Here is a 20,925-nt window from a genome sequence, read left to right on the forward strand (position 1 = left end):
AGCGGAAAGGAATAACATTGAAATGTATATGAAATCTCAAGTTAATAATAATAATAAAAAGAAAACTGAAGTGCTAGCCTACTCGGTAAAGTACTTGCCTAGCATGCATGAAGGTTCCATCCCTCATATCTCATAAACAGTGGGTGGCGGTGTGTACCTGTAACCTCTGTGCTTGGGTGGTAGAGGCTAGAGGATCAGACAGTCAAGGTCATCTTTGGCTACATAGTGTGACTGAGGCCAGTCTGATGACCTTGTCTAAAAATTAAAATAAAACTGAATGAGACAGAAATGGGATATTTATAGATGAATATGTCAATACTATTTGTGTTTTACCGTTGATATCTACTTGAACAGATTAAAAAATCCTTTGATAATTTGAGTTGAAAAACTTTAAAGAGAAATTAAGTGGCAAAAGTTTTTAATATGGAGATAAGCTAGAGTGCCAAAATACTTAGTAAGCTTGAGTTTCAGTTTATACACTTCGGGATGTTGTTCTATTTTATTTTATTTTATTGTTGAAATTATAATTTTTGGGGGGTTACTCCAAATGCAGGTAGAAAAAAAAGACATCGTATAATCATTGCCAAATAAAATTCAAAATAACAACCACATCCCACAAAGAATTAAAAATTATACTTGTTCCCCAAAGTTTCAAGCTTCCCCTATTCTCAGGCCTGTGGCCAAAATAATAATAATTGCACACTTATCATTATTTAAACTTTAACTTTTAACTATCATATTTCAGAGCTCAGAGCTCCGAGGTCAGCTACTTGCATTTTCCTGTGAAGCTCTACTGATAAATGACATGGGCAAAGCTGCCAGGCAGTGGCCAGAAAGAGTTAAGTTAACCCTTAATTCAGTGGTTCCGCTAGCTTTCTGTTTCTTTACATTGCACACAATCACTCTCATAAGAGTCCCAGTATTTTGACTTAGTTTTACTAGTATATAATTTTATGCATTCCATACTTCTTTGTCCAGGAACCTCTCTCAAATGTTATGTAAAACATATTTCCTAACTTCAATAGTTTTTTTTTTCCTTTCTTAGGGTCCTAATGTTGGCTCTAATTCATTTTCTAATAATTTCTTCAAACTTTCTTTGCAAGTCAAGCATTAATCTGGAACTACCATTGTGCAGTTATTACATTGTTTCCAAGGTGAGAACACACAGCATGTACCTGGGCCAATAGGACTGTGCTGTGCTGTGTCCCTATGCCTCAATTTTTAATTATTAAAGAATCATTACATCAGGGAACATCTAGTTCCACAAGATTCACCAGAGCAGAAGTAGAAATAAATAGGAAAGGCAGATATAGTAGAATAATTATGCACACCAAGGCCAACTGAAAGGCAGTCACACACAAATGAACGCTATATAGCCATTGTCCAGGGCTAAGGTTAGGAGAAATGGGAACAACTGTTTTTTACAAGGAACAGCTCTGAGATGTCTCCATCATGGCCTACTGCTGGCAGTCCCTGTCAAGGTATGCTGTCCCCAGTATCCATGTGGATGCCACAAATTGAACCTGGGTTCTCTGCAAGAGCATGGTTTAAATGCTGAGCCATCTATTTGGCCCCCTTTTCCTGTCGTTTGAGACAAGGTTTCCATCTGTAGTCTGGGCTGGCTTCAAACTCAGAATCCTTCTGCTTCAGCCTCCCAAGCGCTGGGATTATGGGTTTGAGCCACCATGCCAGGATCCACCAATTGACATTTCTTACCAATTGTTCAAACTTAGGTTTTGCTTTCATTTTTAAATAATTTATTAAAATGTATTTAATTTGTTTGCTTTATTTATCGCCTATCTAGCTGAGGATAACATTGAACTCCTGATCCTCCTGTCTCTTCTTCTCAAGTGCTAGAATTACAGATGTAAAGTAGTGAATCCAGCTCTTCTGTTTTGGGGTTTGACGGGTTTTTTTTTTGTTTGTTTGTTTGTTTTTGTTTGTTTTTTGCGTTTTTTTTTTTGTTTTGTTTTGTTTTGTTTTGTTTTTGAGACAGAGTCTGTGGTGGTTTGAATAAGAATGACCCATCGTCTCATGTATTTGAACACTTGGTCATCAGGGAATGGCACTACTTGAAAGATTAGGAGGTGTGGCCTTGTTGGATTAGGTATGGCTTTGCGTGGACCCAGGACCCAGAGTTTTGCCTTTTCTGTGCTGCCTTCAGACCTAGTTGAAGACCTCGTCCTCTCCAGCACCATGTCTGCCTTGTGCTGCCATGCTTCCCACCACAATTGTGGAGTCTCTTCACAGCAATAAAAAAAAAACTTACTTCAGATTTTTGTCTTTTTCTAGCTCAGGTGCCCTGGAACATTATGAAGCCTAGGCAGGCCTGTAGGTGATTTTTCTGTCCCAGTCTCCCCAGTGCTGGGATTACTGGCATTAGCTACCAGGCCTGGTTCAATATCACCTTCAGATTCTTGAACCTCAGGTTAAATTTGGGATTTTCAACTTGGGCCCCTGCAAAGTCCAAAGTCTGCTCATCTCTTCCTCCCTTTGTCTTTCAATGACCTTGAACCTGGTATGTAGTCCAGGATGACCTGAAACATGTTTCATTCTTCTATATCCACTTGGGCAATAAGATTCTAGGTATGTGCTATCATGCCAGGCAAATGAGGGGTTGGAAATAAAGCTAGCACTTTGTGCATTCTGGGCAAAATTTCTAGCAACTGAATTACATTCCCAGTACAAGTGTATGTCTTTTGCCTTGTAAAAGAACGATATTAAACAGATTTGGCTTACACCGTGTTCAATCATATACAAAAGATTATTAAGTAATAATTAAGATTAAGCCTCATTCATGTGGAAGCTACTGATGAGTTCCTGGGACAGAACATTCCTAGAATCCTAAAATGCTGTCATTCGTAACTGTGGTTATTTTGCTAAATTGTTTTGTACTTCAGAAGTAGCCCAACTTCCTTTCCAATTACTACCTGCAGGGCACCCTCCATTATTATTTTACTTCTTTTCCAAAGAAGATTGGCAACCAGATCCTGGCCAGAATTATTTCTGCAAAGAGATTGATTCACTGAACAGACTCCAACCAGTTTCCACATTTCTGATAAATTGAAATTCTGTAAGAATGGCTATAACTGTACTGAAGAAACGAATGGCAGGCAAGCTTCCTAACCATTCAAACCCAACAAGAATTCATTCATGAACCAACGAGTGTAAATTTAATGGCTTACTGCTTTTCTTAAATGTTTTATCTCCCAGAGTTGGAAAATGTTCTTTCTTCATCTTTCTATACCTTATAGCAACTTGGTAGAGTACACTTTGGCCAAGAAAAGATAGAAGTCTTTATCTTTTTCCCTACCCTCCAGAACTCAGAAACTATTTGTTAGTGCTCCTACTTTTCTGGTTATTTAAGGTAGTTTAATAAAAATTTGTCAGATACGCATCAATAAAGCTCTACTTAGAAGCCTGATGTGGAGCTGGAGAGATGGCTCAGCCATTAAAGGCTAGACTCGCAACCAACCAACCAAACAAACAAACAAAAACATGGCTGTTTTGCTTTCTATATAGTTGTCTTACAGGGGGAAAAGAGCAGGTCCAGGAACCTCAAAATATTTTAGGGACCTTTAGAGGGAGAACATCACTCAAATCTGTAGGACCTAAAGAGGAAAAGTTTAAAGTTTTTTTTTTTAAGACAGAGTTTCTCTGTGTAGCCTGGATGTCCAAAACTTGTTCTGTAGACCAGGCTAGCCCAGAAGTTGGAGATGCACCTGCCTGACACTGCCTCCCTAAGAGCTGAGATTAAAGGAATGTGCCACCACCACCCAGCTCTAAGAAGGAAATTTTATGGTGAGTACCTACCTTGATTTTCTAACCTCAGGAAGTTTTTGTAAGTCATGGGGTATAGTGGCACACACCTGTAGTCAGTCCTAGGAGCTGTAGTCCCAGGAGACAGAGGCAGAAAGGCAGGAAGATCTAATGTCAAGTCAGCCTGCACTGTAAAGGGAGACTATCTAAAACAAAGAAACTGAATAGGTAAAAACAATAAATAAAAATTGGCATAATAGTTGGGCAAAACTTTGGTCACAGCACTTGGGGAGCAGGGTACTATGCAGTCCTAGCACTTACTATGTAGGACAGGCTGACCTCAAACTCAGAGATCCTTCTGCTCTTGCCTTCCCAGGGCTGGGATTAAAGGCACAAGTCACCATATCCAGCTCTGAGATTCTTTCTTTTTCTCTCTCCTTTGAGCTTCCAGGGACTAAGCCACTACCCAAAGACTATACATGGACTGACCCTGGACTCTGACCTCATAGGTAGCAATGAATATCCTAGTAAGAGCACCAGTGGAAGGGGAAGCCCTGGGTCCTGCCAAGGTTGGACCCCCAGTGCAGGGGAATGTCGTCGGGGAGATAGTAAGGGAGGTGGATGGGGGGGTGAATTTTCAAACTGTGTAAGAAAATGAGGTAATAGGCACACTGTAATCTTCTAAAACAATTTTTCTTCTTACACAGTTACCCACACTTGTACCAAAGGCAGGAAAAGCCTGATATGTTTAAAAACAAGATTGGTCTCATTAAACTTACCCTGATTAATTATATAAATCCAGCAGGAACTATGATGGTTCTTTAAATTTGCTTTGCTGAAACTTTTTATAAGACGTTTCAGAGCTAGGAGCCTGGAGAGATGGCTCAGTGGTTAAGAGCCCTGGCTGCTCTTCCAGAGGTCCTGAGTTCAATTCCCAGCATCTGCATAGCATCTCACAATCTGATCCTCTCTTTGGTCTGCAGGCACACATGCAGACAAAGCACCTGTATACATAAAAATTAATTAAAAATAAGCAACATGTGCTTTTATTCCTTTTTTATTAGATATATTTCTTTATATTTCAAATGTTATTCCCCTTCCCAGTTTCCTGTCCATAAGTACCCATCCCCTTCCCCTGCCCCATACGGGTGTTCACCCCCCCACCCCATCCACGGTTTATACATGGTTCGTATTCCTCAAAGAATTTTGTTTTGAGACAGGGTTTTAGTATGCAGTGATGGCTGGTGTGGAATTCAGAGGTCTGCATGAGTGCCTCCCAAGTGGTGGGATTAAAAGGGTGTGCCACCGTGCCTAGCCCTCAAAGGAATTTTATTTTGCTTTGAATCAAGGTTTCATTCTGTAGCCCAGGTTGGCCTTGAACTAGCAGTGACCAGTTTCCTTTCTGCTCCCTGAATGCTGGGATTGCCGGCATGCATCTTTACTGGAAACTTGCTCCCAATGTAGCAGTGTTGGGAGGTAGTGAGGCCTCGCTGAAATTAGATGCAACACTGCCCTCATGAAAGGATCAATGCTTTTCTTATGGCTGAACATATTTACTCTTGCAGAACTAGGCTGCCACACACAATTGGCCCCTTGGTCACCCAGCCATTTCCACCTCTCTGCCATACTGTGTGTGTGTGTGTGTGTGTGTGTGTGTGTGTGTGTGTGTGTGTGCCTGTGGCACGTACGCATGTTGTTTCTCAGAGGGCTGCATGGATATAGCTGTACAATCTTAGACTATGAGCCTCCAAAACTGTTAGCTAAATATCTATTTTGTCTACAAACTATACAGTGCTAGTAATTTCATAATACCAATATAAAATGGAATGGAAGAACACAATTGGGTAATGTTTAGTCATATTTTTCTTTTAAAAGAGAGATCTGTGGAGTTAGAATAGTTAGTAAAGTGATTAATTAATAGTTATTTAAGTAACTTCTTAAATAGCAGTTACTATTAGTTGAGAAACCTATGTAGTAGACACAATGCTAACTACTCCCACTGAAGCTGTGAAAGTTAGGCACTTTCTCAACTTTATAAACCAGAACACAGAACCAGGTCTGGGGGACTCCAAAAGGTATCTGTATTAAGTGTACTAAGAATCAGGTCTATTCCAACCAGTTTAATTTCTCAAGTGCAAATTGGAGGTAAAGGATACAGGCAATACCTAATAAGCACATTCAAGAAATGGGAAATGAGGGTAACTTCCCTTTCCTGTCAATGGGACCACATCATTTTAGAAAATCAAATTGCCTGTGCTTGTTCTACTGCCCATCTGAGTTACTGGATCAAAGTGAGACTTCCATTGCTGAAAGGTCTTACTACATAGTCTAGGTCTGGTGTCAAACTCACCATCTCCATCTCAGGTTTCTGAGTGCTGACATTACAGATGTGCACAACTGGCTAAACTATGTATCTTTAAAAAGCTTTAAAGGATTCATTTAATCTTAATTCATTTCATTTTCTCCTCTCTGTCCCTCTTTTCTTTCTTTGGAAAAGAATTTTGCTATCTTCCCCAGGTTATCCTATAACTCCACGGATCCAGCAATTTTCCTGCCTTCAAATCACCCAGGACTCTAGGTACATTCAACCATGCCTCACACAATTAACATTTCAACCATATCTTATTCTTCCTATAGTGCTCTTTGCATATGCATATTTCTTGTACATCAACGGCCAAGTGAACAAGTGAACAAGTGATTGATCTGACAAGGCTTTAATTTTTTTTTTTTTTTTTTTCGGAGCTGGGGACCGAACCCAGGACCTTGCCCTTCCTAGGCAACCGCTCTCCCACTGAGCTAAATCCCCAACCCCCTGACAAGGCTTTAAAATTCCTAAAATCATTGTATACTGAGTGAGCAGTGATAGGAAGGAGATTTCTTTCTTTTTTGTTTTTAAAGATTTATTTGTTTTTATGTGCATTGGTGTTCTGTCTGAATGCCTGTTTGATCCTCTGGAACTGGAGTTCCATCTGTGAGCTGACATGTGGGTGGTTGCTGGGAAGTGAACTTGGATCCTGTGGAAGAGCAGCTTAACCATCGAGACCTCTCTCAGGTCCCCAAATCTATTTTTCTAAATGTGACAACATTGGAAGGGAAGAAAATAGTCTTTCATAAGGAACAAGCATTGGACAGCTTCATGACAGACATGTAAAGGGTACATATATGAATCCAAACAATTAAAATATTCTCAGTCTACTTGAATTATTATGTATGTTATGCAATATACTTGGATTATTACATATGTGTGCTATGGAGTCAGATAGACCTGGGTTTGATTCTAAACTTTACCACTTACTAGCCATGTGACCCTTAGAAAACTCTTTCATCTCCCCACCCCTAAATTTGCCATAAAAAGTGGAGACTTATGTTAGGACTGTTGTGTGAATCAATTCACAGTTGAAACTGTAGTTAACACAGTAGGTTACAACTCTGGTTCATTTGCAAATTTGGAGAAGGTAGGCCCACTGGAAATGTGTTAGAATTGCATGTAAATCAACAGGGAAGTCATGGCTGAGGCAGATGTCCCCTACCCCAAAGCTAGCACAACCTGTAAGACTAAGTTTCTTTTTTTTGTTACATATAATTTATTTTTTAATTTTATTTTTCTTGGATATTTTATGTATTTACATTTCAAATGTTATCCCCTTTCTTCCCTCTCCCCTCTCCCCACTTCTATGAGGATGCTTTCACTCCTACCCACCCACTCCAACTTCAAAATTTTCTTAAATCTGTTCAATTATATATATATATATATATATATTATAAAAAAACCATTTAAGCCAGATGACTGCAGTAAATATGACAGAATTTTAATAAGGTGACATACTCATTTAACACAGCCTTTATTTTTTATTTCAAAACAAAATTCCAGGAAACAAAAATTTAACAACAGTTGGGTAGTGATTAAAATAAAAATCACAGTTTCGACGAATCAAAACCAGACAACTGCTGAAAGGAGATCACTTGGCTTACCAAAATAAAAGTTAATGTTAAAAAGGTTAAAATTAAGTTTAACAGCATTCTATATAATGCTACATTCCCGAATTAAGAAAGGAGAGTTCACATATATAACTAAATGTTAAGTATTGAGAATTGGCTGAAATCTACATATTTCATGGTAAATTATGCATGAAAGTTTAATTGCATAAACTTCCTGAGTGGCTCCCATGCTGCACTAGGTCTACATGCTTAATATTCGCAGTAAACACATTATAGCTTTAAGTGATTGAGCATGACAGACCTTCAACTGCACGTTCTGACCAGTCATTATATCCACTCTATCTGCTGAGGGGTCTAGACTACAAATCGCAACCTTAAATCTTAAATTATAGTGGAAAGAAACACAAGGTCAAAAAGCTAGAAGGGTGCCAAGTGTGCATTTCCAAGCATTGTCCCTTCAGAGCATAGTCTTCCCCTTGCCTTCTCACCTGACTTTCAGCTTTTTAACAGGCTGTGTTGTTTTACTTCAGAGAACCTCCCAGAATTGGAGCTGTTGGTCTGTACACTCTTTCAACCATCTCAGTGGAAAATAATTTAACCTGGTTACTACTGTGGGCCCATTCACATGGTAGTGGTCAAGGTCCCTGATCAATGTTTGAATTCATCCTTCATACACGCAAAAAAAGAGACTCTTTCCAGGGCAATCTGAACGTATGGCTCCATACCAATTGCACACTAATTTTATTTAAAAGGAACTGATACTATGTTCGAGGGTTTTCTTTTCATAATTTGGGTTAGATTTTAAATTTTTAACCCTAAAATTTTATTTACCAAATCAAAAGTCTTTTCTATATATACATACTTTTCTATTATATCTTCTAAATAAAGGGAGGGAAAAGAAGTCCCTGATTGACTACAGATTAAAAAAAAGCTATTCTAGAAAATGGCTTGCATACCACCTCAGAAGGCTCAGGTTTTTCTTCATCAAACAGAACATGAGGTAACCGAATCACAAACTGATGGCAACTTTACCTCAGGAATGTACATATAAAGGACGACTGAGGTGTAGTGTTTACTAATATTAAAAATGTACTGTTACACAGTACACATGTGAAACAAGGAATATCCAGTTACAAACATTTGCTGAAGTTTTTTAAGGAGGGGAAGAGAATTTTCAATGCTTAGAAAATACAGCAAAGAGAGTCAACTCCATAAACTACAGATTAGATAAGCAATTATCTGAATGCTTACTACCAACTATGATTCAAATGAAAGGCATTCTGCCATTTTAAGATAACAAACTGTCACTGCAAATAGCAGGCAGTCTGCTAACATTTTGAAGATGGGTCATTGCCCTAAGAGGTCAAGTATTTCACTGTGGTAGTTAAAGCAATTACAACCCATAGCCCTTTAGGCACTGAGTGAGGAAGCATCACCAGTACATATGAAGTTGGGGGCACTGGGGCTGTCTCACCTCAGTACATTTGAAAACTAAGTCCCACCACTAAGTCCTGTATTGCCACCAAATTATTTCTCTCTTTGCTTTCCATCCCCAAATCCCCTAACTTTATTACACACAGGTGCATGGCTGTCATCACTTCAACACAGATCGGTGGCAGAATGATGGTTCCTCTCATCCCACATGCATGGTGAGTGCTAGGACAAAAAAGGCAAGCCAGATTGAGAATCTAAACTAACACAAAGAATCAAGGCAAAAAAGCAAGTTTCACAGGCAACATTTACTTGTGCACCTAAAACAGTACTGAAAAACGAGGTAGATAAACAAAAGTAACTGGGCTGCAAGTAAATCTGGGGCTTTCAGATGATAACATTGCATCAGACCTTAGAAAACACTACACTCAACCCAAAAATCACAGCGGAAGTGTCTTTTAAACTTTCACAGTTACGTTTCCTGTCAAACTATTAGAACTTATGCTTGGTATAAGCAAGGAAGAGATGAAAAACTGCAGAGATATTTGTGAAACTACAGCAAATTGCTTAGATTCAAGACTGCTCCAGGTATATGAAGGGTCTGCACTGAAGACAGCAGTACTGGTTCCAGTCTTATATTTTAGCCAACTCCACAGACACAAGAGCAGTGCTTCCTGGCCATGTGTTCATGTCACCACACACGAGGACACAATGCTGCTCATCAGATGTGCGCTTGAGAGGGGAAACAGATTGGGGATATACAGACTATCTCTCAAGGAAACTTTACAAGATGGTGGCTAAGTGCAAGCTTTGTGCTGATCACAAGAAAGAAAGCAAAAAGGACAGGTTTGCACGCTTTCTAGAAAGGAACAGAAGGTTTATTATATGTACTAGGCTCTTTGTTAAAGAAAAGGGTACTTCTGAGTGTTATCTGGAATTCGTTATTGAGGGGGGAGTAAAAGTACCTCAGGCAAGGATGGAAACAGCACTGTTATAAGACTTATCAAAGTTATGAAATAATACAAAATTCCCACTTAGAAAACTAATCAATATTTACAATCAAAGTGACTAAAATCTGAATCAAATCAAAAAGTAATGAGGGAAAGTAAAGAAAACCCCACAGCAAAGTGAATAGCATTGTTTTCATTTCTGCACACTCCCTTTTTTTGTACGCTTTAACTTCTACACATTACATATACATAATGTATATGTAACATATATGTTAACCCAGATACTGCAGCCAGCATGGAGACAGCAGTACACTAGTCCCATCTTCAAACTTTAGAAGATGACTTTTCTTTCCAGCAAAACCTGAAAAGATTCTAAATATTACAAGGCACTGCAAACATCTGCAGGCAAACAAGGACAATGAGTTATATGTAAAACTGAGATGTGTAAAAAAACACAGGACATACTATGTAGAGCAGCCATGAGATTGTAAATGAAGTTGTACATGTCATCTGTAGAATTGTTTTTCACCATGGGCACACTGTTTAAAAGGATTGCAACTCGAGGAGAGCCAGTCTTTAAACCTGTAGTATTCCACCTTATAGGTTATCTAGCCCAATATAGTTACACAAAACCGACTGGTAATGAAACAGACAGTTTTAAAGAACCAGGAGGTTTAGGAGCATCGTTTTGTACATGTGGAAAGCACTACAATGCAAGCAACTGACTAGCTTGAACTACATGAGTAGCCTAAAAATCACTTCAAATGCAAAGCAATACCGTGGAAGGAATTTGAGGAATCCGTGCATATGATCCGGACTCAGCCAAAACATGATGTCTTAGGAAAAGAAACCGTGGCTCTTAAATCAATAGCAATCCACAGAATGTCCCCAGGAACAGAGACAAAAATGTGATGATGGGTGTGGTCTTTAGGTAAGCAACATAAGACAACTTTTAAAAAGGGCACTGAATGTCACAAAGTATGAAATTGTATGAAAAAATAAAGCACACCCATTAAGTTTCCTCACTTCCCGGCAAGCCCATGGGGGTAAGGTTTTAGAGGAATATGGAAGAAAATCTGTTAAGAGAAACGAAGACAAGTTGGAATGGTTACCAAGAGAATTCCTAAATAGGAAAACATGTATTTGAAAGGACTTTCAAAGCTTCAGTGAATGGTAAGTCTTTGAACATGTATACAGAGGAGCTGATATATAGATATATACCAAGTAAAAATTCTATTTGGGTTTCACAGACTGAAAATTAGGTGACCCTGTGACTAGCACGTAAGATTTACTACAGTTAAGCTTCCTGAAAACCACAGGTGTACATTTTGACACTGCCTCCCTCCTCCTAAAACTGGATAAAACCCAGTAAAGTGCAACTTGACAGTGAAGTCTCTCAAATTCTCAAGAGGCTGACAAACGCATCTAAGATCTAAATGTTCTAAGTCTATAGACACTAGTAAGAAATGATAACAACCCAAACATTGTCATCAAAAAAGGTTAAAGGCAATTTAAATAATATCATCCTAGGGTGTACTAGTTCACTGCAGGACAGTGTATCCTACATCTCTTAGAACCCTGTAAAGCCAGTGTTTTATGCAAAAGTCTCAAAAGCTACAAACCCTAGTGTGTCAAGTACATTTCGCTTTAGAAGAATGGATTAACAGAAGTGTTAACCTGAATCTCCTTGGTTAGGATTACAAGGATTACCCCCCAAATGAGATTCACATCAGCTGCAATGCCTAGCAAAAGAATGCAAGCCAAACCAGTGCCTCACGGATGCTCCAAACCAAAGCGGTGTGCACATGAGAAAAGGTGGCCGCTTTGGGTTATGACTGAAACCCAGAAGCAGCTCTGGTAGCTGTAGGTTCAAGGAACTGTTACAGTTCTGCTTTTGCCTTTCCCTCCGCCTCACTCCAAACAAGCCCTCACTCCTCCTGCTGTGATGACGGGGAGAAAATCACATTTTAAAAACACTCAGATTTTGTACTGCTTGACAAAAGTCTACTACATTTATACACCAAAACAGATCCTGCAGCCAGTTACTGCCTTCTGTGAAAAGTAAACCTAAGACAGACATGACGAATCCCACAAGACTGGCTATTGGAGGGTCTTACGTCATCCACATTTTGGGGAGAACCAATCCACATACTTTTTTTTTTACACATGTTAAAGAGAAGTATCATACAACTGCTGGTAGCAGCATAAAAAAGAGGGCGGGCGGGTGAGTGCATGTCCGCACACAGGAGAGGTGTCTTGGAAATGGTAACACTTAAGCTGAGCTAGTAGAGCATTCGGAACAGGATTTTTTAAAAATCAAGTATCAAAGAGGATAGGATTTGAAGTGAAAAAACATTTCTGTGTGCAGTATTCTTTGTGCAAATTGCACATTACTACAGAATGATGAGCTGTATCAAATATCACATTAGAACAACAAAAAACACAGTTTAAAGTAGAGATGAATGAGAGAAAATATGGCAGAACTCAAGAAGAAAGTGTAGCATCACAGGTGTTCTGAAAGTTCTCTCCCCTTCCTTCAGCACTGACTTGGACTCATTTTGGACCAGGAGGGATTGAACCTGGGTTCTGCACTGGTGGAGCTGGAAATGACTGCCGATTCATCCCGGGCTGGAAGAGTCCCCCAGATTGGGTAGGAAGCACTACGGATTGCTGTGGTGCTCCCGAAATCCCAACCCACTGTACTGGATAGCTTGCGGCGCCTACGGGATTGTACTGACAAGCATGAGGCATTCCATAGGACGCTAATGGCCCAGGAAATGAAGGGAGTGGGAGTCCGTGTGGCAAGGAAGACGGGACAGCTCCGCGAATTTGGGAGAGAGAAGAAATCCAGGTTGATGTGTATCCCACAGTAGATGGAGTGCTCTAATGAAAACAAACATAAAAACAAAATATCAGTTCATTTGGCACATTCTTCTCTCAGTCTCCAATTCTATTCTTTTTGCCTCACTCCTTCTTCTGTTAAATTGAGTAGAGCACCTTTCTGTGAGGTCTGCATGAGTAACACTCTTTACTTCAGCTCATCTTCCTAACTGCCTTGCCTTCCAGTATAGCCATTATTCAGATAAGAAAACAGAAACTAAAATTAGTAAGTAACCCAATGTCACCAAGCAAATCAGACATGGATTTCAGCCCTCTCCTGATAACTCCAAGGCCCATATTAACTCCCTGTTCACACTTTAGTCTCTAATTTACTCATGCTAACACTATTATTTTGCTTTTCCTTCATTCTGCCAGCTATGAATGTTCATTTAGACTGTATGCATAGATGGAAATAGACCATCTTGCACAATCCTCCAGACAGAGGAACATAATTAGTGTAACAAGGAGACCTAACATAGAGTAGATGCTCGATAAACATCTCCTCTGCTCCCTTTACACTATCTTAAAACTTGACACTTCTGTTATATTCTTTTTATTTTATTTTGCTTGTATGGACATTTTGCCTGCGTGTATGTGTGTATGTATGTATAACCCATGGAGGACAGAAGAGGGCACTGAATCATCTGGGACTGGAGACAGAATTAAGTCACCATGTGGGCTGTGCAGGGAATCAAATCCAAGCCTTCGGAAAGAGCAGCCAATGCTTTTAATGCCTGAATCATCAATCTCTCTAGCTCTTCTGTCATATTCTTACACATTTACTTTTATTCTTGTGAACTCATGTGTATATGGATGCAAGCAGTCCACTTTGGGGGTCATTCCTCAGGTGCTATCAAAGTTGTTTTGTGAGGCAGAGTCTGTCACTGGCCTGAAGCTCACTAAATAGGCAAGGCTGGTTAGTTAGCAATCTTCAAGAATTCACCTGTCTCTTCCTGCCCGTGCTGGTAGTTATGCATATAACACACACACACACACACACACACACACACACACACACACACACACACACACACACAGCTTTTTCATATGGGTTCTAAGGCCTGAACTCAAGTCCTCACACTTGGCATGGAAAGTACTGATTAGGCTGCCTCTTCAGCCCTCCGTTCTTCTAAAATAAACTCAAAATCACAAGACAATTGTGTTTTAGGCAGTACTGAAAAGATATATTCCTGTTTAATATTGCAATTAAACATGTGTATAGAGATTATATTTGTTTTGTTTTTTTTTTCGGAGCTGGGGACCGAACCCAGGGCCTTGCGCTTGCTAGGCAAGCGCTCTACCCCTGAGCTAAATCCCCAACCCGAGATTATATTTGTAATGCACATAGGAATTATGATTCCAATGGATGTAAATAATTATTTTAGCCTCAAATCCTTAGTTCAAGCTAAAACTAAACTTTCAATTATAATTTTGTTAGAAACTCTCAATGTAAGTTAGGATTAAAGTGTTTTTTTAAGTTTTACTTGAAAATGAATGGCAATATATGTTCAGTTACAAAATATTTTATTTAAAGTTGAGCTATCTCTTTTCAGTATTTTCTATCTTCAAAGGTGAAATTAAATTTAATGCTTCTGATTCAAAATGGCAATATAGTGTGATCACATTTGAATAAAGTTATTTCTATGCACCCATGTATATTCATAGACAATGACCTAACAGTTACCATTTTGGGGTGGTAGGATTTGAAAGTGGTATCTTAATATTTGTACTTTTTTTTCATTAGTTAAGTTGTGTAATGAGTATTATTGTTTTAAAAACAATATTATGCTTTTTAAAGACTGATTCAGAGAGGTTATAAGTCTACTCTTAAATATTCCAACATATCTGATTCAATTGCCCAAACAGCCAATTGTCCCCTACACTACCATACTGCTCATATGCACAATTTCAGGGATCAACATTCAAGAATAATACACAGACAGCAGCCACCACTAACCAAGGCATACAGTCATTCAATTACAAAACCCTGTCTCTTCTCTCTTAAATATCAGCTAGACTACTGTGACTAACTCCTGATTGGTCAGAAAACATTGACCCTGATCCCACCAAATTCTGTCTTCTTGCTTCAATCAGTGCTCTTCTCAAAACAAAGGAACAATGATTCAAGTTTCTTCCTATTAATGACCTGGGGTGCCATAGTGATCTATCTTTCTTAAAACAGGATTCCTTCCCACGACCACATTTGAGACCCCATTCTACTCCTCAGAGTCATTGTTCACCACCCCTTGCTCTCTTCACTTCAGCTAGACTGGCTTACTTGGTGTCCTTCATGTTTCTTTCTTCACACCAGATTCTTACACATGCTATTTTTGCTTAGGCAGAAACGAAGAACTAGTTAACTGCTATTCTTCCTTTAGATCTCAGTTCAATTATCACTTTATCAGAGCTTCTCTTAACCACTTACAATTGCAATTGGAGGTCAGATGACAATTTGTGGGACTCAGTCCTTTCCTTCTACCATGTGGGTTCTTGTTGGTGACAAGTGTCTTTACCCACTCTGCTGGCTGGCTGGCCCTCATTGACCACGTTATAGTAGATCAAATTTCCCTAAATATATGATATTCCCTTATACCTTCTCTTTGCAGTTTATTATAGTTGAAGTGGCTAAGTAGGGCTATAGAACAGTACTGTGCAAGAACACTAGTTGATCCTCTACACAAATATAACCAACCAAATCTAAAAGTACAAAATAGTTACCACATATAAGTAACCACATGATGTGATGGGCTAACTCTGTAGGTGTTATCTTACTTAACCTTCACAGTAACCCTGCAAGGAGTATTCCCATTTGAAATACACAAACTCTGAGGCAAAGAGAAATGGAGTCATATGACTCATAGATGACTGACCCTGGGACCCAGATCTGTTAAAAGATATTCACCACTTTTATTCACACAAAATTTTCTCCTCACCCTTTTTGTCAACATTCTACTTTTACTCAATAAACCACCATCCAACTAGTTGACACAGCCTTCCTTCATACCACATTCAGATAAGTCTTTTTTATACCATCAGATTAACCCTCTCTGCAGATGAATTCTTTTTGAGTATTTTGTATTTCTAGACAGAGAATAACATAAAACTAGAGCCAGAAAATTTTGGTCCACCACCTTTTTTCCTAAAGCATACTTACTCTTTTAAGCACAGCAAACTGATTTGTTAATGAAGCTAAAATAGAAACAGCTATCAATGGGAAGGACTTCACTGGAGGAACAGTCCACAAATCATGTGGGAACACAGCACATGTGGGGACAGAACCACAACTATTTGCTTACACATTTTCTTAGACTGATTTTTGCATTACAATCAAATTGATTCTTGTAACCCTGTGGCTTAGAAAGCCTAAAATGTTTACTGATGGGCCCTTTCATAAAAATGTGGCAACTCTTGATCTGAAAGATAATTTGCTCAAAGATATTATAAATCTAGATAAAGATCAAAGTCTCAGTGTCATTGTCATACCATTTTTTGCATTGGTATTCATAGACCCAACTCAATTTTATAGTTTTTTTATTTTTTATACAGAGAGTGAATGTAAGCAACTTACTTCACAACTTGTTCCAGTTTTCTGCCTCTGATTTTTGTTGGCTCTGTTTGAGTTGGTTTAAACTTGGCTTGCTAGGAAAATTTCCTACTGTTTCTCTTGTCCAGTCATCCACCAGCTTGTGTAAATCATCTGTGAACATCCCCTTCTTACTGGCTGGCGATTGCTGGCGTGACGCAGTATTACTCTCCGCACGCTGCACATCTACAAGAAAAAAAGAAAACCAGGTGAAGGAATTGCAACTGATAATGAGCTGTCTCCTTCTACCATGTGGACTCCCAGGAGTTAAACTCAGGTTATCAGGTTGGAGGCAAACTCCTGTGTCTCTAAGCCATTTCCCTAGCCTAAATTAACACTTCTTTGAACAACATATATGAAATGATAGTAACCACAAATTATAGTCGTCACAAGACTACTAATTTAAAGCTGTTAAACTGGTATAATCACCAAATAACCCTTTGACATTCAAGTTTCTTATAGCTGTCCCATCAAATTAAATGGTTATCATAGGTATAAACCATGTGTGATAAACAGTCTTCAAAATATGAGTATGACTTTAATCTTTTTTATTAGTTTCCTTGGTACATATTTGGAGGAGTTAAAAAAAGGGTCTTGTATGTCTATAGAAGCTAGGAAATTGAAAGCAGGTCACAGAGGGAAAGAAAGACCTAACTGAAAAAGAGAAAGAAGAGGGTAGTCGGAAAAAGTAAAGAGGGGGTGAGAGAAAAGGAAAATAAGAGGGTTGGGGAGGGAGTAAGTATTCTAAAGATGTTTGAAAAAGCTATAGGGAAACGACTGGTATAAGCTTCCACACACACATACACATGGAAGAGTTTAAATGGCGTTATCCGACCTAAGAGCTAAAGCTCCCCTTAGAAGTTATTAGCCCAATGCCAGAGACTCCCAAATCAATACAACCTATTATTGCTTTTGATTGCCCAATATAATGTGGTAGTAATACCTTATTTTAGAAAACAACCCACACTTTGGTCAGAAGACCCTCCTCCTAGCTGCCTGGAAGATAGGCATTCCTGGCTGCAGTTGGATTGAGATGCACAACACTCAGTTCCTTCTCCAGCACCATGTCTGCCTGCATGCCACCATGCATCTGGCCATGATGACAATGGACTAAATCTCTGAACTGTGAGACAGCCCCAATTAAATGTTGGCCTTTATAAGAGTTGCCTTGGTCATGGGGTCTGTTCACAACAATGGAAGTCTTAACTAGGACAGCAGATTGCTAAGGAATAAAAGTCATTAAGAGTGACTCCTGTAAGGTATAATAATGACTGTCCTGTAAGGTATAATAGTGACATGAAGAGGCCATCTCCTATAGCCAGGCAAGAACCCTAGTAGAGTGATAGAAACATCAACCCACCCATAAAACTTTCAGTTCAAAATGTATCCCGCCTACAAGGAATGAAGAAATGCAGGCCTGGTGGAGGGAGCAGAGACGGAGGGAATGGCCAACCAATAACAGGCCTAACTTGAGACCCATCCCATGAGCAAGCACCAATCCCTGACACTATTAATGATACTCAGTTATGCTTGCAGACAAGAAAGAGCATGTTGTCCTCTGGGAGGCTCCACCCAGCAGCTGACTCACAGATACAGACACCCACAGCCAAACAGTGGATGGAGCTGGGGGACTCTTATAGAAGAATAGGAGGAAGGATTGCAGGCCCTGGAGGGGGACAGGAACTCCACAGAAAGATCAACAGTGTCAACTAATCTGGACCCTTGAGGCTCTCAGAGTCTAAACCACCAACCAAAGAACATATGCAGGCTGGACCTAGACCTCCCACTCTTATGTAGTAGATGTGCAGCTTGATCTCCATGTGGGTCCTGAAGAACTGAAGTAGGGGCTACCCCAAAAGCTGTTGCCTGTCTGTGGGATATGTTCTTTTAGCTGGGCTGCCCTGTCTGGCCTCAGTGGGAGAGGAAGAACCTAGCCTTGCAGAGACTTGAAGTGCCAGGGTGGAGTAGATACTCAGGGGGCCCCCACCTGATCAAAAGAAAAGGGGATGAGGGGATTGGGGAAGGATTGTGGGAGGGATTGACTGGAGGGGCAGTAAGCGGGATGTAAAGTGAATCAATAAAAAAATTAAATTAAAACAAAAACAAAACAACAGCAAAAAATTAAAAAAATACCCACAGGGCTAAGGATGTGCCTTAGTAGTACAATGCTTGTGTATAGCATGTATGCCCATAGGCTCAAGCCATGCAAGAGGAGTGCCATCATAGAATGATAAAATGGAAACACTCTTATGTATATAGTAAAAGTACATTTTTAAAATGGAGAAACCAGACCCAGAAAAGGTAATTTGATCATATTTATGTTCTTCAGGAGGCAGGTCTGGAATGTCAATGATTTAACAAAATTCAAAAACATAGAACCACATTTTATTTAAATTTTACTAATATTTCTGTTTATGATTAAATGTTTAAGAAGAATCAGGCATTGCAGGAGATAATTCTATTATCAGCACTGGGGAAGCTGAGGCAGGAACATTCCAAGTTGAGAGCCAGCCTGAGCTACAGTCACTGTAAGTTTCAAGGTCTTCTTGCCTTTAAGCAAGAGGGGAAGGAGAGGTGGGATTAGTTTAGGAAGTGACAGCTAAGGATTTCAGGGCGCTTTGCAGTGTTCCTGGATGGGGTGTGGAACTCGGCAGCTGTTAGCAATGCTTTCAGCCGTGAAAGGGCAGGATAGCTTGGGTAAGTGTGGGAGAAAATCAACCTTGCACTACCAGTTTGGCACAGGCTTTCCTTAAATAACAAAAACTGACGCAAAGGTTAAATTAAAGTTGTAAAGATGACAGATAAAACTACTAACGCTAATGAACTTATGCAGACCCAAGTGTTAGCCCTTTCTGCAAAAGTAGGTTTCATGTCCCTAAAAACGAAGGTAGGCAGCTGTTAATCTGAATAATCCACATATTCAAGGTATCATCTGTAGAAAAATTAATAATACAGTTTGTGATCAATGGTTGACACAATGGTAGTATCGAGTCTAGGGAATAGTGTTTTGTAGCCATTTATTCCATCTTTTGTCTCTTACATACTTCCAGACACTCTTCCACAACATTCCCTGAGATGTAGAGGGTATGGTATAAGTGTACATTATGATTTTGATATATGTGCCAAGAATGAAATCTATTGTTTGACATTATTTCCCAAAGTCCATGAAAACTTGAGTCCAATGATAAAATCTTTAAAAGAAAAGATCTTTCTTTTTATATTATGGATATATTTACATAATATTTATTAATTTAATTTATTAGTAGACATTTATGAGATAAAATATTTTATCTCAATTTCAGTAGGTTTCATTAGTTTTCTGTCAATTTTATTGTAGAAAATCACTTATCTAGTTTTCAGTACAGATGAACTTTAAATAGCTAATAATTTAGAATTCTGGTTATAACAGTGTTCTACATGTTGTAAATAATTAAGGGCACTTAACTTCGGACCAAAGGACAAAATATAGTTACAGCTGTCTCTAGGAGCTGGAGGCTGTCAATGCAGTGATACACTTAAATTGGAAAGCCAAAAGGTTTCCTTTGAATTTCCCAAGCAATATACAATCAGGTTTTTTATATGTTATATTTTGTTGCAAAGATTAAAGCAATTATAAGTCAAATCATAATTGGTCCTTTTAATAGCTTTTGACTTCAAGACATTTTTTCTATAACTTGCCTTGCAGAAAAAAATCCTATAAATTGAAAATATGAAATAGAATTTCTTTAAAAAGCCTTAAAATGAATTGCTACCACAGTTGCCTTGTTAAAAAAAATAACAGATGAAGTTTACTACGAAATATACAATTCAGTAAAAGCATATGTGAAGAAACAAAAAGAATTATATTAGTAGTATAACATTGTACTTTGTGCTTATAATACTTATTTTCTCATCTGATTACAAGAATGATTAAAAATTTAATAATTACACAAATGATTGGCTTATATAACATGTAAAATGTAATGTGTCCAGTAATAATAGTGTAAAGAAATGAAGGCACATATAGAGTAGAAAGTGCGTATATCATTGAAATGAAGATACTGTTATTCTGAACTATACTGCCTTGAATTAAAAAGATAATTGTAATTCCCATGGCCACCACAGGAAGATAACTAAAAAATATGGTAAAGGAAACAACAAGTGGATTTACACATTACAAAAAATAACTACTTAGGGCTTGGAAGATGGATCAGCACTTATTGTACAGTCATGAAGATTGGAGTTCCCATCCCAGCACCCACATAATAAGGCAGGCATCCAAACATCTGTAATTCCAGCTGTTAGGGGAGGCAAAAGAGCAGCCTCAGTGAGGCTTGCTGACTTCAAGCCTATTTAAGCAACCAAGAACCTCCTCTCACAAGGGGAGTGCAAAGGGAGTGGGGT

General features: G+C 38.9%; 1 protein-coding gene across 1 annotated transcript in view; it reads right to left on the minus strand.

Annotated features, from left to right (window-relative positions):
• Nucleotides 1-12,861: 12,861 nt before the first annotated feature.
• The window catches only part of LOC116888713 (serine/threonine-protein kinase WNK3-like), a 31,353-nt gene continuing 23,289 nt past the window's right edge, over nt 12,862-20,925 (minus strand). Inside the window, 2 exon segments of the mRNA XM_032890000.1 lie at nt 12,862-12,962; nt 16,528-16,728. Coding sequence (XP_032745891.1) covers nt 16,529-16,728 — 200 coding nt within the window. The 3' untranslated portion in view covers nt 12,862-12,962; nt 16,528.

The sequence above is a fragment of the Rattus rattus genome, chromosome X (genome assembly GCF_011064425.1).
Source record: "Rattus rattus isolate New Zealand chromosome X, Rrattus_CSIRO_v1, whole genome shotgun sequence".
NCBI classification, from domain to species: domain Eukaryota; kingdom Metazoa; phylum Chordata; class Mammalia; order Rodentia; family Muridae; genus Rattus; species Rattus rattus.